The sequence below is a fragment of the Zootoca vivipara genome, chromosome 16, assembly GCF_965207765.1.
Source record: "Zootoca vivipara chromosome 16, rZooViv2.hap1.1, whole genome shotgun sequence".
NCBI classification, from domain to species: Eukaryota; Metazoa; Chordata; class Lepidosauria; order Squamata; family Lacertidae; genus Zootoca; species Zootoca vivipara.
In genome coordinates, this window is record NC_142599.1 from 38,949,418 (window position 1) to 38,974,017 (window position 24,600).

At 47.7% G+C, this 24,600-nt stretch overlaps 3 protein-coding genes across 17 annotated transcripts in view; 1 reads left to right on the forward strand and 2 right to left on the reverse strand.

Annotated features, from left to right (window-relative positions):
* Positions 1-10,923, reverse strand: part of SETDB1 (SET domain bifurcated histone lysine methyltransferase 1) — a 30,677-nt gene extending 19,754 nt beyond the window's left edge. For 3 of the 12 annotated variants that reach the window (XM_088659506.1, XM_088659505.1, XM_088659503.1), the window contains exons 1-8: positions 10,746-10,872; positions 8,631-8,853; positions 7,430-7,590; positions 6,505-6,542; positions 5,446-5,545; positions 4,202-4,330; positions 2,726-2,927; positions 763-836 (exon numbers count right to left, since the gene is read on the reverse strand). In XM_088659506.1, coding sequence (XP_088515632.1) covers positions 763-836; positions 2,726-2,927; positions 4,202-4,330; positions 5,446-5,545; positions 6,505-6,542; positions 7,430-7,590; positions 8,631-8,845 — 919 coding nt within the window. In that variant the 5' untranslated portion in view covers positions 8,846-8,853; positions 10,746-10,872. Of the gene's footprint in view, positions 1-762; positions 837-2,725; positions 2,928-4,201; positions 4,331-5,445; positions 5,546-6,504; positions 6,543-7,429; positions 7,591-8,630; positions 8,854-10,745 lie in introns of all 12 variants that reach the window. The other 9 variants (XM_088659507.1, XM_035097717.3, XM_035097719.3 and 6 more) reach the window with 7 other exon arrangements.
* Positions 10,924-13,931: 3,008 nt separating this feature from the next.
* CTXND2 (cortexin domain containing 2) lies at positions 13,932-14,145 on the reverse strand. Its single transcript, XM_035097767.3, has one exon. The coding sequence runs from the start codon at positions 14,121-14,123 to the stop codon at positions 13,950-13,952; it is 174 nt and encodes a 57-aa protein (XP_034953658.1). The 5' UTR covers positions 14,124-14,145; the 3' UTR covers positions 13,932-13,949.
* A 4,599-nt stretch (positions 14,146-18,744) lies between these two features.
* Positions 18,745-24,600, forward strand: part of ARNT (aryl hydrocarbon receptor nuclear translocator) — a 33,896-nt gene continuing 28,040 nt past the window's right edge. For all 4 annotated transcript variants that reach the window (XM_035098051.3, XM_035098052.3, XM_035098053.3 and 1 more), the window contains exons 1-2: positions 18,745-18,890; positions 23,263-23,368. In XM_035098051.3, coding sequence (XP_034953942.2) covers positions 18,866-18,890; positions 23,263-23,368 — 131 coding nt within the window. In that variant the 5' untranslated portion in view covers positions 18,745-18,865. The remainder of the gene's footprint in view (positions 18,891-23,262; positions 23,369-24,600) is intronic.

A 24,600-nucleotide genomic window follows, 5' to 3' on the forward strand; every position in this document is an offset into this window, starting at 1 on the left:
CAAATGTTTCGGAAGTCAATGGTCTTCTGGAACGGATTACGTTCGACAACCGAGGTATCACTGTGGATATATATGGGTGCAGTGCTTTTTTTCTATAAAAAAATCTTTAGGGGTACAGTGGTGCCTGGCAAGACAAATTTAATTCGTTCCGTGAGTCAATTTGTTTTGCGAAACATTTGTCTTGCGAATCGCGGTTTCCCATAGGAATGCATTGAAATTTAATTTTAATTAAATTTCAATGCATTCCTATGGGAAACCGCGATTTGCAAGATGAATTTTTCGCAAAATGAATTTGGCTTGAGAGTCACCATCAGATTCGTCTTGCAGGGCATTTGTCTTGCGAGGTACCACTGTACTCTCATTTTCCTATTCATATTGAAATACTGCCCCTCAATGAGGCCAAACTTAAAGATTCACAAAATGTTTAGGGGTATGCGCCCCTCTGCGTCCCTCCAGGAAAAAAACACTGTATGGGGTGGATGGGTGTAGGGGGGTGGATGTATAAAATAATGCTGGTTTTAGCGTATGTGCTTGTTTTTTTTGCTTAAACAGTTGTAAGCCACTTCGAGTTGCCTAGCAAACCTGAGGGATGCAAAGCTGCTACTGTCTTTCCCTTATTGTAATGCTGCTACTTCAGTTAAATGCCATCTCCCTCTACACACACAGTTTTTGCAAAAAGAAGAGGAAAGCCTCGCACCCTCAGAAGGCAGAAAAGACACCGTTTAGATAAATGAACAATCGGACTGAAACAGACGAACTCACGAGGCCTGCAGATCAGGTAAAGCTCTGGCTGGACGACGTAGGAGGCGTAACCATCATCGAAGAAGATGAGGAACCTGGGAGGGAGAGAGGGAGGGAGGGAGAGAGAGAGAGAGAGGCAGCACACACTTAAAAGGCAGGACTCATTCCCAAGCCTTCTAGTTCAATTTCTTTCCTTTAATGCTTTAAATAGTTGTCTTTAACCATTTTTCTCTTACTGGTCATTTCATTGTTTTATTCTTTTTTGCAAACCACTTCCAGGTATTTTGCTGTTGCTGGTTTTTTTTTTACAGTCAAGTGATAAATGCATTTTTGGAAAGAAATACAGTAAGTGTTAGGGGAACAGGGTGCTTGCAAATCCTTCCATACAAAAAAAAACCCCAACCCATATTGCTATGCAAATTAAGACAAACCACCTGGGAGATCTATCTCTGGCAAGCCAGAGTGAACTTCTGCCCACTTCACAAGGTTAGGGTGAGTGACAGGGGTTCCTAATTGCACCTAGCCTAACCGTAGCTTAGCTTCTCTGGATGCAGGCTAGAGGGTGTGTAGTCATACCTTGGTTTTTGAACGCCTTGTGACGTGGGCGTTTTGGCTCCCGAATGCCGCAAACCCACAAGTAAGTGTTTCGGTTTGCAAATGTTCTTTGGAACCCAAACGTCTGACACGGCTTCCGATCAGCTGCAGGAATCTTCCGATCGAAAGCTGTGCCTTGGTTTTCGAACCAATTCCATTCGAGAACCAAGGTACGATTGTATTATCTACCTATTTATTTCATATATTTTTTAGACTGCTTGTGAGGGACAGGGGATATCGCGAAGTCCCTCCCCTCCTGAGTTCAAGCCAATCACCGAGCACAGGGGAAAGCAGAGAGAGTTCCGATTCCAGTGGGGAAGCAGGAAGTCGTGTCCGAGGCTCAGGCAAGGTAGAGGAGCCAGGGTCCCAGGTGGGACAGGAAGGGGCGAATAAGGGAGGGAGACCCATCCCCCCAACGCCAGAACTACGCAGAAAGAGGAGGGGAAAGAGGATGGGTCTGCCAAAGCTTTTGTGTTGGAGAAAGACGCGCCAAAAGCCATTAGGAGGTTCTGAAACCGACTGATCACATCACTCCGTGTAAATAGCAATGACTTTAGCACTGTAAATACGCAGCACCAATAAAAGAATAAAATGCAGAGCTGCGTAGCGTCGTTACTCTGAAGTAGTCCACTCCGGCCACTGTGACACTGCTTGACTGTAAAAATCAAACAAATCTCAAAGTGGTTTACAAAAGAGATAAAAACAATAAAAAATTTCAGTAAGAAAATTAACAGCAATCATTCAAGACTGAAAAACGGGTTAAAACTTGCATCAAACTTTCTAAACATCAGAGCAGGCTTGTCTGAACAAACATGTTTTTTAGCAGGCGCCGAAAAGGAGCACAAGGAAAGCGCCTGCCTGCTGTCAATAGGTGGGGAGTTCCAAAGTGTGGCAGGTAGTCTACCATGCAAAAAAGGTAAAATTGGACATACATTGCTACGCCCACTTATTTACATTCTACATTCCACTTGACTGTAATGAAACCTCAGTGCTGTTTTTTACGAAAAAATAAGGCAAAATAGGGGATTAAAAATCAACGATAAAAATTCACTTAAAAGCAGGTCATTGAAACATTCAGTGGCAAACTTTTTTTAAAAAAAACAACAACCAGAACTTTTCTGTGTCTGGAGAGGCTGGCCCGAACAAAGATGTTTTCTGCAGTCGCCTCTGGCCCCTCCCAACCCCCTGGCATACGGCCCCCCACAAAACTTCCCAGAAGGAAATAGTTCTCCACTGTTGCTAGCCTGTCTCCCGCTTTGGTCCTGCTTCTCTAAATATATCAGAGGCAACGATGCACATTCACGTGTTAACTGGCCGGGAAAGAACTGCAATGGTTTCTTTACAATAAAAAGGAAAAGGTAACCCGCTCTGACCCGCCCACCCCTCACACCTCATCTTGTTCTTGACGTTGGGCGTCTCGGCCACGATCCCGGCGTAGAGCCACATCTGGTTGCCGTCCTTGTACTTAGCCACCACCCGACTCCCAACATGGAGCTTGTCGGCCGAAGGATGGTAGTCGTAGGCAATGTGGTTCCCCGAGAGAAGGCTCTTCCCTTTGTTGTCAAACTTCACCTTGTATTTCTTCCCAGGGCCTGGGAGAGGGCGAAAGGGGGGGGGGTGGCTGAAAAATGGGGTGATCCTCGCTCACAACTTTTTTCCATTCCAGCAGGTCATTACAAATAGGTGTCCCTTTCTAACCTAAGCTTTTTTGGGGGGAAGAGTGTGATTATGGTGTGTTACACCGAGACAGGTGCTAAAGTCCTTAGTCTATTAAAAGTGAAGTGGCTGTTATCAGCGGGTACAGGATAATAATAATAATAATACCTTTATTGACATTGTACAACCTGTGTACAATGAAATTAAATGAGCCTTCCCCCCCTCCCAAAAAAACACTCAATCTCTTATCAAACAACACACCACCTCGCAAGACAATTTCGTTATTTTTTGTTCAACAGCCTAACAACCCACGGATAGAAGCTGTTTTTTAGCCTTTTGGTACGGCTGATTATACTTCTATATCTCCTGCCTGAGGGTAGAAGATTAAAGAGGTGATGGACTTTGCTATTCAAGTAGACAGACCCCCAGATGGCTATATTCCCCCCAAACCCCTCACTTCTTTCCTTATTTCAAAAAATACACACAGCGCTCAGCTTTTTTAAAATGCAACCTCAAAACCGTTTACAAAAAAAGATGGTATGGGATTAGCAATAAGAAAAGTTAACAGCGATAATTTAAGACTTTCAAATAGACTAAAAACAGATTAAAACGTGCATCAGATTTCTAAACTTCTGGGTAGGCTTGTCTAAACAAGGATGCTTGCTGAAGAGAGTAGAGTGAAAGCATCAAAAGGCTGGGAGTTCCAAAGTGTCATTGCTGCCGCCCTAAAAGATCAAGCTCTTACAAATGCAGAACGGGCATTATGTGCTATCTGTAACAGCACCTGCTCTGCCAATCCTGGGCAGAGCCACCCACCTGTCAATCATCTGGCCCTTTTTTGCCCACCTCAATGGTTTTCAGAACCCCCACTCCAAAGGTTGCTTCGCCCTGCGTTTTGAAGAGAGAGGAGCTTCTGCAGATCCGACAGTCGGCGGATCGGCACTGCCCCCAAACACCGTCTCAGGCAAGCCTCACCAACACCTGCCCCCCTCACCTATAGTTATATATTCCAGCTGAGATTAGACGGGCCCACTTGCCTACTGAAGACCTTCCTAATATATCCCAGGAAACATTTTAACTCAATTCTGGTGTTACCAATTTCTGTTTCCGCAGCACTCCTTGCACATCACTTAGTGGCAAGTGCACTTGAGCAAATTTTCTAAGTAAATAAAACAGTGCGATCTTTTGGCCAGCGGGCTGCCACACTCACCCACAGTCTGGATGGCGATCAGGGTGCCCTTGTGCCAGGTCTTTGTCCTCTTCTTCCCCAGGACGCGGTCTCCGACGGACAAGTCTCCCTCGTGGGTGAGCTCGCAGCCGGGACTCACCTGCTGGGATCCTGCAACAGGCGGAGGGGGGAAGGATACTTGAGAACCATTTCCTATAGACCCTCATGCTCCAGTGCAGATCAGGGTCAAAAAGCCTCTGGATCTACAGTGGTACCTCGGACGTTCAGCGGAATCTGTTCCGGAAGTCCATTCGACTTCCAAAACGTTTGGAAACCAAGGCATGGCTTCCGATGGGCGGCAGGAAGCTACTGCAGCCCATCGGAAGCTGCGTCGGACATTCAGGTTCCAAAGAACGTTCGCAAACAGGAATACTCACTTCCGGGTTTGTGGCGTTCAGGAGCCAAAACGTTCGACTCGCAAGGCGTTTGGGATCCAAGGTATGACTGTATTTGCAATTTTGTAGGTCCTCCCCCAAGAGTACCTCTGTCATGCCCACAGAACTGCCAACAGAACACTAGGGAAGATTAAAGGATTGCTTCTTCATTCATCCCAAAACTATCATGTCTACCCTTGTCTCTGCAGCTATCCTTCTGAAATTTGGCAGGGTTCAACGCTCTCTGGAGGGATGACCTTGCTCCAATTCTGGTCAAAGATAAGAAAGTTGAAGACAGATTGAGAGAGAGAGAAGTTACTGCCAGGAACTTGACAATAAACTGCTTGAGCATTTCTGGTTGTACCCCATTATTGTTTACTAAAAAAAAATGCTGCTGTTTTATACCCAGATTGGCAGTTCTTCTATGCAACATTCCTCATGAATTTGGATTCATGTCACCAATCGTAACCAGAGCTGTATTATATTATGTGGTTTTATATATTGATTTTATTCGGTGAACCGCCCTGAGACCCCCTGGGTATAGGGCGGTATATAAATTCAATAAATAATAATAATAACCCTGCAGCCTACAAAGTGCCCCAGACTGAGGAGGCCTCCCCCCCCCCCAAAAAAAAGCCAAATCAGGATCTGAATGAAATCTTCTGGCCAGTATATGCCATGGATGCAAACCAATCGCAAGGTTCCCTTTAGCCACACACACTGGCAAGTGGACTCCAGAGGACTGACCCCAGTGTACACAGATAAAAATGTAGCCTTGAAAAATGTTAGCAGGCGGGCTGCAAGGCTGAAGCCAGCTCACATATTGGACCACTGATATTTCTCGTGCACAACTACCCCTATAAGAATCCAGGCCATCCTTTTTGTTCACAGCGTCCATGAATTTCTGAACGTCCTGCGCAGACTTCCTCATGGCAGCCATGGCTTCCCGAAGCTGCAGACAGAAGGGACAAGCATCTCTTAAGTACCTCCTTTTTAAATTTTCCCCAGGAAAACAAAACGAGCACAGGACTCAAACCCAGAACACCAAGAGGTGAGCTTCTCTCGGCCCGCCATGCCATCTGGATGGTTGGCCATAGAGGGAGAACAGGAGGGCCCTTTTTGGACTAGCAGAGCTGAAGCGGATGATGCTCTTGGGAGTCACAGAAACAGAATTGTAGAGGTTCATCTAGTCCAGAGCTTTCCAAACTGTGTGTCGCGACACGTTAAGTGTGTTGGCTGCAGTGTGTATGCGTGTCGCACAAACGCTCCCTGCACTTCTCCTGGGGCTGAAAAGGCTTGGTTTAACCTCCAGTTTGCTAGTGAAACTGAATCACTGTGTCGCGAAATGATGCAAAACTGAATCACTGTGTCGTGAAATGACGCATGTCCAAAAAGTGTGCCACCAACTTGAAAAGTTTGGAAAGCTCTGATCTAGTCCAACCCCCTGCAATGCAGGAATACACAGCTATCTCCTACAAGGACCAAACCTGCAACCTTGGCATTATCAGCATCCTTCTCTAATGAGCCAGCAATGCCCTTGAAACAAACAACCGATTCTCAATCCTAGCTTGCTGCTCATGTTCAAGGTGACCCCCTTCCCCTGGCAATTTCCCCACCCAGCCAGCTAATTCTCTCCGCTCTAAAACAGCAAACAGAAAAGCACTCAGTGGCAAGGAGTGAAAGTTGGTGGAAATCAGCACAGTAAGGTTCAACCAGTGATCAAACCCCGACACCTCCCCTTTTGTGAACGCACATGCCTCTCCCTTGAACAAAGGGGTGCTGAAACCTTCAGTTCCCAGGACTTGGGCCCCAGGCCCTGAGGGCACCTGCTGAAGCAGGGCAGGATGCAGAAAAACATTTATCTATAAGATCTTGATACTCAAGTGATTTCCCGCCTCCCAAAAAACTCACCAATCTCTGATCCTTTGCCATTTTGTTACTTCCATCTGCTGTAATTATAAAAAGTTTAGATGTAAAAAAAACAACAACCTTACTTCTAGGAAGTATCTATAAGCCTGCCACCCATTTCAGATGAGTTATAATCAATTATTGTGTGTGAGGGGGAATACGCACCCAATTTTTCTGTATACATCCTCCGCCCTCCCCGTTCCGTTTTCCTTTAGTGCTATGTTATTTACATTGTAAGCCTTGGGACAGGGGGTGTCTTTTTACCAATTATTGTAAGCTGTTCTGGGAGCCTTTTTTGGCTGAATAGTGAACTAAAAATGCTTTGTTTATCCATGAATATTGTCGGCTTCCATCTGTCTCAAGAGACAGTGGAGTGTGCCTCTGTGGGTGAAGTCAAACCACTGCATTAGCAGCACTTAAGCCCCGGGCCGCAAGCCTGGGCAATGTCTCTGGAGGTCCTGGGCTGCTCAGATGACAAGCCCCCTACTTCTCAGCCTCGCTGTGGTCCAAAGGAAAGCAAAGCAATGCGTTTGGCACCAGCTTGGCTGCAGGAGTTGCCAGAAGGAGGTGTATAAGGCGCTATCCTACCGTCTCTGGATTTGTGTAGGGTCTACTCCTTAGTCTTTTCGTCCCCCAAAGATACCCCGCAAGACAGCGGAGGTTTAGGATCAGAGTTTTCCTTCTCCTAGATGGGCTACCTTCCCAGGTCGGCGAGCTCCACCTGCCCCTCACTTCCCTCTATGCATATGAAGCATCTCACGGCCTCAGGAACCTTGGGCCCTCCAGATGCTGCCGAACTACAACTCCCATCATCCTTAGCCTTCCAAGCCTAGCTAGGGCTACTGAGAGTCAGTAGTTCAGCCACAGTTGGAGGACCAAAGATTCCCCACACCTGGTCTTTCTTGCTTGACTCCATCAGGCGCCTAACCTGAACCGATGCTCATGACGTCGTCATCATCCTCATCAGGGATCTCGATCACTTCCATGGGCTTGGATGCAGCATCCTCTTCCTCCGAGTCAGTCTCCAGGTATTCCAGGCCCATGTTCGCATATATGTCCTTGACTAGAACTTCACATTCATCCACAGCCCTATTGAGATAGCAAGCAGAAAGAGAGAGAGAGAGAGAGAGAGAGAAAGAGAGAGAAATCGGTGTGGTAGGGTGTCAGACTAGAGTCTAGAGTTACAGGTAGGTAGCCGTGTTGGTCTGACGTAGCCAAAACAAAATAAAAAAAATTCCTTCCAGTAGCACCTTAGGGACCAACTAAGTTTGTCATTGGTATGAGCTGAAGTGTGCCTGCACACAAAAGCTCATACCAATGACAAACTTACCGGTAGTTGGTCTCTAAGGTTCTACTGGAAGGAATTTTTGTAGACTATAGTCCGGAAGACTAGGGTTTGAATCCTCACTCAGCCATGAAGCTCACTGGGTGTAATCTGGGGTGAGTCACTGCCTCTCAGCCTAACCTACCTTACAGGGTTGTTGAGGGGTTTCAATGAGATGGGGGGAAACTATGTACACCACCTCAAGGTGAGACATAAATTCAATAAACAAACAAATAAGCTATTACGGGAGAACCAGCTTGTCAAGGAAACACAGAAGCTTCTCTCACAAATGTTTTAGGTTTGCGGAGGTTTTCTGACCCCCCACTTTACTCCAAACCAAGATGCCCTCAAGGCAGCCTGCCACACACTTAAAACTAATACTCTAACTATGATCAAAAAGGCAACACAGAATCATAGAGGTGGAAGTGACCTGGGGTTCGTCTGATCCAAAACCCTGCAATGCAGAAATATGCAGCTGTCCATTACGGAAATCAAACTTGCAACCTTGGCATTATCAGCACCGTGCTCTAGCCAACTGAGCTAATGAGCATCTAACAAAACAACACCCTTACCTTAAAACTAAGTTAAGAATACGTTGGCAACAGCAAAATACAATAGGAAACAAAAACTCAATAAAACGTTGAGCATAAAATGGGGGGAGAAAATGAGTCTCCAGCTCCCCTTAGCATGGCCAGTATTCACCGGCAGAAGCTTTACACAGGAAATGCATGCATTTCATAGCAATCAAAACAAACCTAAAATGGGGGAACGCTTTCATGCCTCCACACCCCGGCTTGCAACTTACTTTACAGCATTGTCAAGGAGATCGTCCACACGGGCCACTTCCTCCTCCTTCTGCCTCACTCTCTCTGCCACTTCCTCCAGTTGCTTCTTCCGCTGCGTGATGCGCTCCGACTTCGCCAGCTCCTCGTCAATCAGCTGCTTGAGATCATCCAAGGAGATCCCTAGCTCCTCCAATACTTCTTGCTGCAGCTCCATCTCTGGGGACTCTGCCATCATGGCAGAAGCTGAGGTTGTTCAAAAGAAGGAAGCTTTCAAACATGGGCACCCAAAACATTGTTCAGCCCTTCCCCTTCTCTTTAGGTGTTATGCGTGCCTTCCCTACATTGTTCCCAGAAGCATTCAATTTAAAACACTGCCAACCACCTGAAGAGGAAAGCATGTATGTTTATATCTAATAAACTCATATAGGTTGCTTCCCAGGCAAATGGTGCCTCCTGAAGGCGTTTATGAACTATAAACCAGCCATACACAATGAAACCAAGCCAAATGGAATCACATCGACTTATTTCAAATGGTATGTAAAGCCATCACAAACCAAACAACTATAACTCAACCTGCTGGCATCAGGCTATGTGCAGCTTCTGTGTGTGTATGTTATATCTGCTCTCCTAACCCAATCAGGCAATGAGAATGTCAGAAGAGCCAGGCTGCTGGATCAAGCCCAAAACCCATCAAGTCCAGCATCCTATTCTCACAGTAGCCAACTTAATGCCTCTGGAACCCAGCAAGCAGAGCCTAAGGACAAGAACACTCTCCCCACTTGCAGTTCCCAACCCCTGGTATTCAGAAGCATACTGCTTCTAACAATGGAGTGAGACCACAGCTGCTGTAGCTAGTAGCTACGGATAACCTTATTTGCCATGAAGTTGTCCAATTCACTTTTCAAGCCATCCAAGCTGGCATTCACTACCTCTTGTGGAAGCAAATTCCATAGATTCTCTTTGTGAAAAAGTCCTTTCTTTTCACAGGAGATAATAATTCCCACCAACCTGGATGGATTTTTTTTTTAAAAGGACTGGACAAATTCATGGAGGAAGAGAGGTCTATCGGTGGCTACTAGCCATGACGGCTGTGGTCTACCACCACAGTTGGAGGCAGCAATGATTCTGAATACGATTTGCTGGAAACCACTGAGGAGGAAATGTGCTTGCTGGTTTCCCACAGGCATCTGGTTGGCCACTGAGAGAACAGGATGCTAGACTAGATGGGTCAAAGGCCTTCTTATGTTCTTAAATAACTGAAGTTAAAAACCAGAAAATATTTAAAACAATGAACTACATAAAACGCTTATCCCGGAAAATATTAACAACATTCATAGACCCATGTATCCCTCAAATAGAGCTCCCTGTTCTCTTTATGGGATCACATCCCTTTGGAACAGCTCCCACTCTTGTCCCCCCACTAAGGGATCCAGGTATTCTCCACATTCAAGCTATTCATATTCTGCTGCAGGAAGCTTTCCTACCTGGGAAGTTCCTCTGCTCTAAGAGCAATGGTCCCCTGGGCCAGCCCTTTCCTCCCTCACCCCCAATTCCACCTACTCTTACCCCCTCCCAGATGCAACTGCCTTGCCCAGCAAAAACCCCTCTAAGACAGATGCACCCCTATTCAGCCCCTCTCTCATTCAGCTCCCCTCTTTCACACACAAACACCCCACCCATGCCTCCCAAAAAGACACCCACTCCCACGCAGTTGTCGACCATCCCTTCTCAAATCTGGCCTCCCCCTAAACCCCTTTTGCTTTTGGGAGCATGCCAACGTCTTTCCCCAACAACCTGCACCTCTAACAGAAGGGGCCCCCCATGTCAAGCCCTCTCCACAATTTGTAGCCCCCCACCCCAAAGTTCGGTCCGTCCCCCTCACATTTGAAGGCATGCCCCAGTCTCACCATTCAAGACCCCACCCCCAAATTCACCCCCAATCTGCAGCACCCATCCCAAATCCAGCCCCCTGCACCAGTCTTAACATTCAGGCCCCCCAATTCTGCTCCCCCCAATTCAGCCCCTTCCTACTCACTTCCCCTCCCAAATAATAAAGTCCCTCCCCTTGCCTGACAGACAGGCCCCTCACCTTTGTAGCCCCGCTTCCCAAAGCTCCAGCCCTCCTCCATACCTACCTCTCCCCCTCCCCCCTTGAGGGGGCCAAAGAAAAGGGGGGAATTATTTTACTTGGAACCAATTCAGCCTTGAGGAGAGGGCACTTCAGGAAGAACCGGAAGCCCTGTCCACGTGCTTCCGGGGACGGGGCCACTTTGCAATCCCGAGGCTATTTCTTTTAGGCCACACCCACTGAACGGCTTTCCAGTAGCTGTGCGCATGCGTTGTTGGAAGGCGGTTGCCAGGAGGAGATCGCGAAGCTTCTTACGACTACGCATGTGCCTCAGGAAAGAGGCCCCCTCCGCGGTTTGGGCTCAGCGCGCATGCGCGGCGCAACAACGGCACTTGTGGAAGCTGCATAGGGAGGAAGACGGCTACGGATGCTCAATTGGAAAGCAGGAGACGGAAATGCGCATGCGCCATAGGGTATATATTTTTTCTTTTAAAGGGCTAGTAGCCTATTTTTCCTATTTCAAGCCTTAACTGGGATTTCTGCAACTTTTATTGAAAAAATAAAACCCATCCACACAATTCCGTTATGATGATGATGATTTAAGCGGCCCCACCCTCCTTTTCTCCAGGTATCTCAATATGCAAAAAATAAACAGGAAAACATAAATCACTCCAGAAGTGGGACTTTTAGGTAGGAATTTTATTTTATTTTAACATAATAAGGTTTGTTATCGGTGGGTGCGTGAGGTAGATATAAATATACATGCGAGCAGTTTCACACAAAGAGGGAAGCTGTAAATCTGCGGATGAGGGGCAGTATAAAAAATGAATGAATGGATGGATGAATGAATGAATGAAAACCCTTCATGACCAGCAGTCAAAATAATAATTCTCTTCCAAGAGAACCCATTGTGAAGCTCTCCATTCACTCTGCTGCACTTTTCGCAGCATGAGAGTACATTTTGCACATGTTGTTTAGTCGTTTAGTCGTGTCCGACTCTTCGTGACCCCATGGACCATAGCACGCCAGGCACTCCTGTCTTGCACTGCCTCCCGCAGTTTGGTCAAACTCATGTTCGTAGCTTCGAGAACACTGTCCAACCATCTTGTCCTCTGTCGTCCCCTTCTCCTAGTGCCCTCAATCTTTCCCAACATCAGGGTCTTTTCCAAGGATTCTTCTCTTCTCATGAGGTGGCCAAAGTACTTTTATATGCCTGTTGTCTTTGTCCAAAGTACTTTTATATGCCTGTTGTCTTTGTCTTTGTCCATGGAGTTTTCTTGGCAGGGATACTGGAGTGGCTTGCCAGTTCCTTCTCCAGGTGGATCACGTTTAGTCAAAACTCTCCACTATGACCTGTCCATCTTGGGTGGCCCTGCATGGCATAGCTCATAGCTTCTCTGAGTTATTCAAGCCCCTTCGCCACGACAAGGCATTGATCCATGAAGGGGAATTTTGCACATAAGTGAGGGTTTTTCTCTTTCCCCCCCCTCGCTCCCCTTTTGACATGAAAGGAAGAAACCCCAACCGGTATAGCCTAACCTCCTCCCCTCCTCCTGAGCAGGTTTTCTTACAGCACAAGGCGAAGCAAGTTTACTCCAAAGGAAATAAGCATCGTTTCACTTTCCAAGGGGCGGGGGAACTGCAGTGAGGATAACATCAGGGCACTTTTACAGCACAGTGTCGGAGGTCTTGAACTCTGCGCTTGGCATGAATTTGTATCCCAGCCTTCAATCTGGTGCCCTCGAGGTGTTTTGTACTACAACTCCCATCAGCCCACCCAGATAGCATTGCTGTTTTGAACCACAACTCCCAGAAAATAGGGCTGTGCTAATGGATGTCTGGCTTGCTATAAGGCACCATTCCGTGTTCCCATTAAATCTGCCCTTTATTCAGAATCATGAGGCCTGGCCCTTGTGGTCTCTTCCAACTCTGTGATTCTATGATTCTAGGAAACCGTCGCTCCAGGTAGAGCACTTGCTTGACAAGCATACGGTCCCAAAGAATCTAGGAATCTAGATAGGCTGCCTCTGGACCTGGAGGTTCCCCCAAAGAACATCAGAAGATGTTCTCATAGAGGCCAACCAGATGGCTATGGGAAACCTGAGCATAACAGCACCATCTCCCTCTGTGATTTCTAGCAACTGGGATTTGTGGCTCGTAGCCATTGATAACCTTATCATTCATGAATTTGCCCAGTCTCACCAGGTTGACAATCTCACCAGGTTGGCAAAGGCTGCCATATGCTCTCACCACCATCCTCAAAAGGACCGAAACCCTTTCCAAACATTTCAACAAAACTTTAAAATGGAAATCTTTCTCCTAGGCTGCATGCGTATCAGAACTATTTTTCAACTGTTTATACTTTTAGAATAGTTTGTAATAGTTCTACACACACAACGGATTTTAATTGTTTTCATATCAATGAAACCAGGAAAGTGGAACTGTTTTATTCCCTGCAGGCTGTTTTATTCCTGGAGGCTCTTCCTCTCTTGCAAGTAGGTTTTACGATTGTACAGTGGTACCTTGGGTTACAAACTTAATTCATTCCGGAGGTCCGTTCTTAACCCGAAACCGTTCTTAACCTGAGGTACCAGTTTAGCTAATGGGGCCTCCTGCTGCCGCTGCACCGCCAGCACGCAATTTCTGTTCTCATCCTAGTGCAAAGTTCTTAACCCGAGGTACTACTTCCGGGTTAGCGGAGTCTGTAACCCGAAGTGTTTGTAACCCGAAGCGTTTGTAACCTGAGGTACCACTGTATACTGTTTTACAATTGTATACTGTATTTGATTGCAACCCACGCTGGGAATCTGGGAACCAAATCAGTCAGAGGGCAGATGCACGCTGTGCATTTAAAGTACACTCAACACACATTTTTTTAAAAAAACAACAACCACTAATTCCCTCAAAGGATACTGGGAACTGTAGTTTGTCTAGGGGGCTGGAAACTGTAGCTCTGCGAGGAGGAGGAATGGCAGTTTCCTATAATTCTTTGGGAAAGTCGTGCTTTAAATGTCTGGCGTGGATCTGACATCAGACAATGCATTTTGTCCTGAGCTTTTCCACTGCTTCATGGAACAGGGGAGAACTACTCTGAGAATCATAGGATCAAAGGATCCTAGAGTTGGAAAGAATCCAAATGGTCTAGTCCAGCAGTGGAGGAACCAAGAGTAAGGATTAATACTGTTAAGCATCTGCTTTCCTTCCACCCACATTTTCCACCTCCACCTTTTCTGTCCCCATCAGGGGTGCTGCTGCGTGCTGATGGATGCTGTCAATCAAGCTGCTCCTCCTCCCAAGTCGAGGTGGGGATGGCAGTGTAGGGGTCAATGATGAGCTTTGCACAGCGCACCATCATGAGCATCAGGAAGAAGCACATGAGCGAGAGGAAGCCGATGCAGATCCCCTTGTCCACATCCACAAATGTCTCTGGCGTGGGATTTTCCATGGGTCCGATGTGGCAGCCTGCTTCTCACCAGCCGGGCGAAAGCATGTCTGCTCACCTATGGGGAGAGAGAGGCAGGATGGTGTGAGGCAATCTGGGTTCAGACCCCTGGCCGTACATTTTTGTGTGGGGGGGGGGAATCAATGAATTTTAGAATTCCAACCCCTTGCAATGCAGGAATCTTTTGCTAAGTGTGGGCCTCAAACCCATGAAGTGTGCATGCACACGAAAGCTCATACCAAAATAAAAATCTTAGTTGGTCTTTAAGGTGCTACTGAAGGAATTTTTTTATTTTGCCATGACCCTGAAAGTAAGAGTCTCTACCCACAGAGTTGGGATGCAGGTGGCACGGTGGTCTAAACCACGGAGTCTAGGGCTTGCTGATCAGAAGGTTGGTGGTTCAAATCCCTGCAACGGGATGAGCTTCCGTTACTCAGTCCCTGCTCCTGCCCACCTAGCAGTTCGAAAGCACATCAAAGTGCAAGTAGATAAATAGGGTCCGCTCCGGCGGAAGGTAAACGGCGTTTCCGTGCACTGCTCTGGTATGCCAGAAGTGGCTTAGTCATGCTGGCCACATGACCTGGAAGCTGTCTGCGGACAAACATCGGCTCCCTCGGCCTATAGAGCGAGATGAGCGCCGCAACCCCAGAGTCGTTCGTGACTGGACCTAATGGTCAGGGGTGCCTTTACCTTTACCCACCGACCTATCATATTTCAGGCATGTGGGACATGCAGCCATCCAAATGGTGCTGAACTACAACTCCCATCAGCAAGCCAGAAGACAGGGAGGATGGGATATGTAGTTCAGCAACATCTGAAACGCCAAATGACACACCCCCAACCCCTACACTTGTTATCATTAGAATCATAGAAAGAACACCAGGGGCCATTTAATCCAACTGCCCTGTAATGCAGGAAATACACTTTAATCTATTTCATTAAAAATTGTACACCGCTTGATGGTAGAAATGAAACAAACCCCAAAGTTGCTTAGAAAAGAGACAAAACAATAAAAATATTGCTAAGAAGTATTAACAACCATTATTTAAGACCTTCAAAAAGTTAACAATAGATTATAAGAAGATTAAAGCTCAGATCAACTTTCTCAACATCTGGGTAAGCCTGCCTAAACAATAATGTTTTTAGCAGGTGCCAAAAAAAGTACAGTGACAGCACCCGCCTGATGTCAAGAGGCAGGAAGTTCCAAAGTGTAGGAGCTGCTAAAAAATTCCTGACAGATGGCCACCCAAGCTCTGTTTAAAAATCTCCCAAGGAAGGAGAGTCCACCACCTTCTGATTTGATGCAGGTCAGAACCATTTACTTCTAGACTATTGTACTTGCGGAGCCCTATGACAGTGGTGGGTGGGGCCAGAGGCCAAAAGGGGCGGAGCAACACATGTAAATTTCACCTCTGTACTCAAACCTCTCTGTCCTCCAAGTATTATTGTAGTTCAGGGATACAGTCCAAAACACCTAAGAAGGCTGCTAAGCTGGGCTGTCAAGGGGCATGGCTTGCAGAGGGGTGTGGCCTATGGAGAGTCCCAAGGGCCAGATTGAGAGGCCAGGGGGCCACATGAGGCTGAGGTTCACCGCCACTGAAGTGAAAGGAAACAAAGCCATCCCTGTGGAACTGAACAGTGGAGCTACAAGTATTATTGTAGTTCAGGGATACAGTCCAAAACACCTAAGAAGGCTGCTAAGCTGGGCTGTCAAGGGGCATGGCTTGCAGAGGGGTGTGGCCTATGGAGAGTCCCAAGGGCCAGATTGAGAGGCCAGGGGGCCACATGAGGCTGAGGTTCACCGCCACTGAAGTGAAAGGAAACAAAGCCATCCCTGTGGAACTGAACAGTGGAGCTACCTGCAGGCTGCAGACTGGTCAGACTGGAGAAAAATTAGAGGGAAGCAAGAAGGAAATTTGTAGAGGTAGGGCCTTAGGTCATAAGACGCTAAGAAGAGCCTGCTGGATCAGGCCAGGGGCCCATCTAGTCCAGCATCCTGTTCTCAGAGTGGCTGAGCAGGAAACCAGCAAGCAGGATTCTAGCGCAAGAGCCCTCTCTCCCCTTGTATGGATTCCATCACTGCCTCCTGCAGAAGGCAGTTCCATAGTTCAACTATGCACCGAGGATGGCGTACTGAAAGTAAGTTCGTTTATCGAACAAAAGACACCGCAGATGCAGGGGAGACAGAGAAGTCGTACGAAGTCAACCGGATTTGGCTCCTACCGTGCGTTTGGATTCTGACGACACGGAGACGTCCCTTGTAAGTTGGCAAAAGATCTGCTGGTTATCCTCCACAGCTGGTCAGCTCCAGCTCCCCTCTGCTGTAACCCAAAGGTATCATGAATACTTCATCAAGTTGGGGTGGTATCACGTTTCAAACGCTCCCAGTAATGAGAGTGACGTGATCCCTCACCCATTAAATTGTACCCTCAGTCACTCAGCCAGCATATCTTTCCATGTGGGGTTCCTTTTCCTGTACTGCTACCTTGGTTCTCAAACTTAATCTGTTCCGGAAGTCCGTTCCAAAACCAAGGCATGCTTATCCAAAGAAAGTAATGCAGAATGGATTAATCCGTTCCAGACTTTTTAAAAACAACCCTTCAAAACAGCAATTTAACATGAATAACGAGACCATTGACCCATAAAAAGAAAGCAATAAACCATGCACTGCAATCACAAAATCAGTAGCTGAACTGGGTTCCACACCGTCACAAAAACAAAACAAAAAGAGCCGCAAAAACAAAAATGCAAAAATAGCAAAAACAGTCAGACCTCAGCGTAACACTCGAAACGGAAGTGTGGCACTCAAATTAGAGCATGTTCAGCTTCCAAAAAAAGTTCGCAAACCAGAACACTTACTTCCAGGTTTGCAGTGTTTGGGTTTGAAGTTGTTTGAGTACCAAGGCGTTTGAGAACCAAGGGACCACTGTATGGGTGGAGGGGACAGCTGAGAAACAGGCCAAGTTCCTGCCCCACCACCCTGCTCAAGGGTCCTGCATCGCAGGGGGTTGGGCTAGATGACCCTTGGGTTCCCTTACAACTCTACAAGTCTATGATTCTGTCAGTATCATGAGGAGCCAGGCACAACCTTGGAAGGTGGTGAAGGTGTCATTAAGATCAAGGGTGGGGAATCTTTTTTTGCAGGCCGAGGGCAGTAGCACCCTATGACCAGCAACTTTCTGGGGGCCACGTGCCGATGGTGGGTGGAGCGAAAGGTGTGAGTCTTTGTACAGAAGGCTACGTTAGTGCCACATGAAAGTCACAGGTTTTTCTCCGTTCAAGTGAGGAAGAAGCATTGCCACACTTCAAGCACACATTCAGGACAGGCCAAAAGTGCTCTAGGAGGGTGCAGAGCAGAGCCAAAAATGGGTATGGCCTGGAAAGAGTCTCAGAGTGGAGAAAGCCCAGTCTTGAAGTTGCACTTCCCTGATTAAAATGGCATTGCCTCTAAACATGTGCAGAGTGCATTCGGAGCAGCACTGAGGACTTGCTGATGCAACCAAGACTCAGAGGTTGTTATCCTAAGCACGCTGCCTTGAGATAACCACTCCTTTGAGGTTGGCTCAGATGTCATGCTTGTTCCTGTGTACCAGAACTCGCTGCAATGAAAAGGACTGGCAGTAGGAGCTGGACAGATCAAAGAATGAAACCTCTGTGTGATTTCACCTACATTTCATCCAAGCTAGTGCCTACAGGTTAGACTTCAACGAGGCTCCGAAAATAGTTTGCACACACCATGCATTTAAAGCACACACCCCACAATCCTGAGAACCATACCGTAGTTTACCCCACAGCGCTACAGTTCCCAGTACCCTTAAGAAACTACTGCTCTCAGGGTTCTTTGGGGGAACTCCTGTGCTTTAAATGTGGGTCCTCCAGCAGTTAGGACACCAAGCAGCACTTGTATCATCAGCCCAGCTGTAGAACTGGAGAGCTGAAGGGAGCCACGCTCTGGTGTCTACTGCTGACCAGTGCTCACTTTCCTCTTCCTCTTCCCACCCCAGTCTGTTTTCCTTTTGTACTGTGCTAAGATTGCAAGTATCCAGGAAACAGAGCTCCCCCCCTATGTACAGCAGCTAAGAGAGAAAAACAGGCAAGTTTCTCTGTGTTAAATACTACTATTTAATAGTAACAGCTTTAAAATAATACTTTTATCATCGGAATGAATGAATGAAACACGCCCATGACGTCACACCTTGAACCCTGACCTTTTTACAAAATAAAATTAAAAGCCAAGGTAAAGGCATCGTCCCCAGCCCTCCTTTTAATTTTTAAATTAAAACCAGCCCTGCCGATAGTGTCATACCAAAAATAACCTTTCCCGCTGAAGTCACGTCACTCTATGAGGTCACCCGAGATTCCTTCCCCCGCCCTGTCCCTTTAAATAACGTCACTTTGACGTCACCGCATCCCCCTTCCCGACAATGCGCCGCGCGGGGAGCCCCTCCGAACCAGCCTTTTATTTTCCCCCAAGCCCCGCCCCTATATATAAGCTCCGCCCTTCTCTGGCCCCGCCCCGTCATCTGCCTTCGCAGGAGAGGGAGGTGAGGCGAGGCCACGCCCCCTAGGAAGGCCGCGCACCAATGGAAGAGCTCTTTCTCCCCGCCTCCTCGGCCACGCCCCCTCGCGGGGTTCGCCCGGAGCTGGAGCGGCCGCCATCTTGGAATTGACGCTTCGCGAGAGGGGAGAACTGAGGCAGGGGCGGGGGGGGGGGAGTGGAGCGGACTCCCTCTCCTCCTGTCGCCATGGCAACAGCTGCTGCTAACCAGGGTGAGTTGGGGGTAGGCAGAGGCCTGGGCGTCAGGGTGGGGGGGAGGGGGAGGGGACTCACGGTTAGAGGTTGGGGGGCTGGAGTGGCCTTTGGGGAGGTCTGACTGGAGGGTGAAGGGGGTGAGCTGTGGGGAGGGGGCAGCATGAGGAAGGTGGGGGGAGGGCTTGGAGTGACAGGAGGGGAGGGGGCAGAGGGATGGAAGGGGTTAATGAGGGGCTCAGGGGGAGAGGGTTTTTGGGGGTCTCTTCCTTTGGGGAGGAGGAGGAATGGGGGGTGAGTTAGGGGGCTTAGTGGGAGAGGGTTGGGGGGGATTTGGGGGAGGGGAAGGGGAGACGGGGTGTGGGGGGAAAGGGGAAGCACAGGGTAAGGGGAACCTGTGGGGCTCAGAGGTACAGATTTGGGGGCTTTGACTTGCACTTTGGGATAATGGGGAGTTACAGGATGAGGGTGTCTGTGAGCAGCTAGGGGTTATAGATTTAGGACGACTGTAGGTGAATTGTGGGGAATGGGGGGGCTGCATGGAATCATGAGATATGGGGGGAGGCTCAGACTTAGAGGTTTGGGGGAGCTGAAGCAGCCTGAAGCGAATCTGGGGGCCACCCCTGCAGAGTGGAGTTTCTTTGGGAGGGTGGAGAGTGTGTCTTGACTGGGGGTGTGGCCAAAGCATGGGGGAGCATATGGTTAGAAGTGGGGCAGGGGCTTGGGGTGATGGGAAAAATACAGGTAAGAGTGACTTGAGGATGCTGTGGCAGTTGTGGGGTGAGAGGGGTATGGGGTGGCCCAGGGCTTGGAATGACATAAATGAGTTGGTTAATAGGGTTCCCCGGAAATAACACATTTATCGTGAAATCAGCTTTTGGGGATGACAACCCTTTTTTTTTTTGCTGCCGCAGACTTTACCTGGGTACCCCTTTGGAAAAGGTTTAGTTGGAGTTAGGATTTGGGGGGGTAGGGGATAAAGAGTCTTGGCTTGGGGAGGGGGCACTGCCAAAGGGAAACTATCCTTTTCTACTGAAGGAATTTTTTTATTTTACTTCGATCCAGACCAACACGGCTACCTACCTGTATCCTTTTCTTTATTTAAGGATTAATATATGGCCTTTCTCTAAAAATGGAAAGAAAGATACTGTGTATTGACTGATTAAATACACAACATAAGAAAATGTGATGAAATTAAAGATTACATCAGGATCAAACAAATAGAAAAACACACCCTTGGCTGCATGATTTGGGGATGTGGGTGGATGACAAGGGTGACTGGGCCACAGTGCAATTTCTGGAATGCAAGAGCATGGACATTTAGGGAGACACAGGAAGGCGACCTATAGATTCATGCACAGTGGGGGGGGTGTCTGCAAGCCAAAAAATGGCTTGGTTTAACCATGAATGATGGTCCGTTTTCTCCTGTTAGGGGTGCAAAGTGGAGTAGGGCCAGTAGAAGTGAGGGGAGGAAGTTGGAGATAATTGGCACAAAAATCTCACAATGTGCATATAAAACTACAGATTTTCCTCGAGTGTTTCTAGTATATTTCATCGTCTCTGATACATTTAAACACATGGGACTTATAAGCTTTGGGAGGCATGAATTAATCTGAAATATTTGGGTCCTAAGAGGGGGCAGAAAATACCCAGCAGTGTTCTGCAGTGTGCTGAATGTTTAATAGTATGGTGAGGAGGAGAAAATTGTCAATGGCTACTAGCCATGATGGCTTGCCATGCTGAGCCTCTGCTTTTGAAAACCAATTTCTGAAAGCGGGTTTCCCAAAAGAGGCGACTGGGTGGCTGCAGTGAGAACAGGATGCTGGGCTCGATGCAATCTCTTCTTAAGCTCCTTGGGTGACCTTATGCCAGCCTCACCTACCTCACAGGATTGTTGTGAGGATAAGATGGGGAGAACTCAGTAGGCCACCTCGAAGAAGGATGTACATGTAATAAATAAATGTCTGCTGGAGCCTTTGGTTCAGCGTTGGATTTTTGCAACAGCAACTTTAAAGGGGATGTCAGGTGTCTGCAGGAACTGGTCCTCAGACCTACCATAGAGAGCTGTTTGTTTGCCACTTGCCCTGGTTGCCTGCTAACCTTTTGTTGAACCATAAGGGCATCTGCATAAAGTTCATCAGGCAGTTTACATTACTCCAGGCCGTTTCATTTCAGCTGGCAGGTAGCGCTTGAAGGCAGGGACTGCCCCTGGTGTTGCCTGTTGAGATTGGTAGGACGTAAGGCAGGGAGACCAGCAGTAGGTGGTGCTGGAGTGAATTCTAGTTTTGCCTCCTCCCTGTTGAGTTCTACACAAGGGGCAACTCAGACAAAGGAGGAAGCACTGGCAGCAACCAAGAAGGCAGGCAGCTGGCAGAGGTTGGTGAGGCACTGCCCCATTGGCCCAGATGGACCAGCCTCCTCCTCAAGAGCTGGAGACGGTGGTCTTCCCTGTTTCGATGGTGTGTCTTCTCTGAGAATAGATGTGTAGGATGAAGGACATAGGCCTGCTGGGAAATGGTGGTCCTCCCACCGTTGCAGAGGATGGAAGATGGGGAGTCACCAGTGCAGAAACAAAAGGAGAGGACATCACCTTTCAGATATTTTGGACTCTTAACTCCAATTCCTAGAGTGGTTTAGCACTCAGTCCCTCATCACAGGGAGGAATGGTGGGCAGGGATGTCGCCTGACCACTCTCGGTGCTCTTAAGAGTTCCCCTCCTTCAGACGGCTTTTGGTCTTCTGCTTTTTTTTCCCCCCTGCCAGGAAACCTTTCGTTTTCAGCAGACTCCTTCTCCACTGTCAGCTGCAGGCAGAAAATTGATTTTATTTTGTTTTTTCAATTCGTAAAAGGGTTGTAAGGAGCAGAGCTTAGACTGGTATTGCGTCATTGCTGCTCTTTTCCTGACTGCCTTTCTGTTCTGGACAGTCTCTAAAGGCTTTGTACATGAATATGATCTTATTAGCTCTTCGCAAAAAAAACCCACACAAAACCCAGAGAGGAAAGGCAGGGAGATTGAAGCCCCTAAGAGCACTTCAGATGGTTTATGGCTTGTTCTCTGAGTTTTACAGCCTTGTGGTATTAATTAGATCTGGCCTGCCTCAGAGGGAACGGAGTCCTGAGAGAAGCCTGCAGCAGGATTTTAAATTATCTTTGTGGGTATTGTTTCATTCTTTTCCGTGATTGCCGCGGCATAAAACATGCCATGCCCGTGCTGTGCTTTTATTGCTCCAAGAGTTCTTCCATCTGTGGCAGCCCAATTGAGTCAATGGTTTGTTATTTGAGGGGCAAATAAGAATATGAGAAGAGCCTGCTGGATCAGGCCAGTGGCCCATCTAGTCCTGGGTCCTGTTCTCACAGTGGCCAAATGCCCCAAAGAAATTAGGAATTGAGGTAGACTGCCTCTGGACATGGAGGTTTCATAGGAGCATCAGAAGAGGTCAACCAGATGCCCTGATGGGAAGCTCAAAAGGCAGGACCTGAGCACAAGAACTACTCTCTTCTGCTTGTGGTTTCTAGCAACTGGTTTTCAGTAGTGTTGCTGCCTCTAACTGTGGAGACAGAGCCTAGCCTTCTCCTTAATGAATTTGTCTCCAATGGGAGAGAATTCCATAGTTTAACACAGCGCTGCATTAAAAAGTACTTTCTTTTCTGCTTTTCTGCTTCCCTCTTCCCTCTGTTGGGCGTCTGGGGCCAGGAGACTTTGGGGGCTTCCAGATGGGTGTTTCTTGTGGGACGAGTGCTCACCATGCATGCAAACTGGGGTTGTTTTGTTGTTTTGCAGGGTCCAGACCAGGCACCCCCAAACTTCGGCCCTCCAGATGTTTTGGACTACAATTCCCATCTTCCCTGACCACTGGTCTTGTTAGCTAGGGATCATGGGAGTTGTAGGCCAAAACATCTGGAGGGCCGCAGTTTGGGGATGCCTGGTCCAGACGGTGTCATAAAAACAACCCTTCCCCTAAATAAATAAAGACCCTCCAAGGTGACACCCATTGTTGTCTTTTTGTGGGAGCAAAATCCATAATTCTGCACTGTGTGAAGAAGTCTTTCCTTTTGTCTGTCCCAAATCTTTCAGTATTCACACAACCCCAGACTGTGACTAAGTGGGGATGGTGAGTGACTTTGATCCTGACATCGCCTTCTTAAAAGCCAGACACATTTTCCCTTTGAGTTGTGTGTGTTTTCTCTCTGGCCTCCAGTGTGCTTTCTTCAGAGCAATGTGCCAGAAAGTCTGGTACTTCCATCCTGCTGTGTGTGTAGAAGGCTCAGCTCTGGCGATGTGGTGTTTGCCTGGCCAGCCAGCCAGTCAGCAGAGCAACCCAGAGCAGATGTCTGCTGCCCTCTTGGGACGATGCCTCACTTCCCCTCTTGTCTTCCCCCCTCTCCTTCCAGAAATGGCATCGGATGTCCCCTTGCTGGGCTCTGCTTCAGGGACGCCTGGCCCCGACGCGTGTTCTGGAGGGAGCATCGTCCAGAGAGCAAACAAGCGGAGGACAGGGTAAGGGTGGCTCCAGTGGTCACTGCAGGGTGGGGGCTCCCCCCTTCCAACCCAAGGGCTGCATGTAACCTGCTGGGGGCCATGCACCTGTGTTGGGCAGGGCCAGAGGCAAAAGCAAGTTGTTATCATGGATACAACTCTCCCTTTGCGCTATCGGATGCATCCCAGAAGCCAGAAGTTTCTCTTTTTAAGAAAGCTGATTCTTAAATAGCAGATTTAACAAAGAAGAAAGAGACAAAAAATGAAGAGGAGCTTTAAAATAGCAAAAACAATCATCAGCTTTATGTTAATACAATAAACATCAGTACATCCATCTTAAATAAATATATATATAAGTTGCTCTAAGCCAGCCAAAATAAGTATCCCCACGGGATTGATGTGTCTGTAGGAAGTGTGTTCAAATGTAGCCAGGGCTGGTGAGATTCTCAAGGCCATTTCGTAATAGATGGTGGATGTTCATCCTTCTAAGTTTGAAGTTTTAAGCTTCTTAGCTACCATGAAGGCTCACAAATTCCACTTTTGCGGTCCTGCCTTTATTCTCCGTGCTATAGGAATGTAGTTCAAAAGTACATTAACACCTGCAAATATGTTTGCTGGTACAGCAAGCCCACAACCTACACACATTTAACTTGTGTGCATTCAGTTTTGCACATTTTGCAAAAATAAAAATAAAAAGTGTAACGGGCATCTGAGAAAAAAGACTTGGACAATGCCACCCACCATTGAACCCAATGTGCTTTGACTTTAAGTAATTTTTGGCTTCAGGCGCAATCTCTGGAATGTAACTCCTGTGCAAGTTGCAGACTTACTGTACAAAAATTGGTACGGACAGCAGCTTCAGACATTTCTCATACATGCACACACACCTCCCTCCTTCCATGCAAACAGAAGATGACATCACAGTTCAGCAGACCCATCCCAGCCAGGAAGAAACAATTGAAGGCACAAAGCAGGACTATGAGGGGTGTGGCCTATTGGGAGAGGGCGTGGCCTGCAGGAGGGTCTCAGAATCCAGACAGTGAGGCCGGGAGGGCTGCATTTAGGCTTCCCGCCTGTTTTTAGAATTTATTGTTATTTATTGGGAGCATTTGTACCTTGCTCTTCAGCCGAAAAGGTTCTCGGAGTGGCTTACATACTATCCATTAAAACAAGGCAGTCTCTGCCACAGCCTTACAAAAAAGCATGACACACAAGGGGAAAGGGGTGGGAATCAAACTTGGGCACCAATTCTT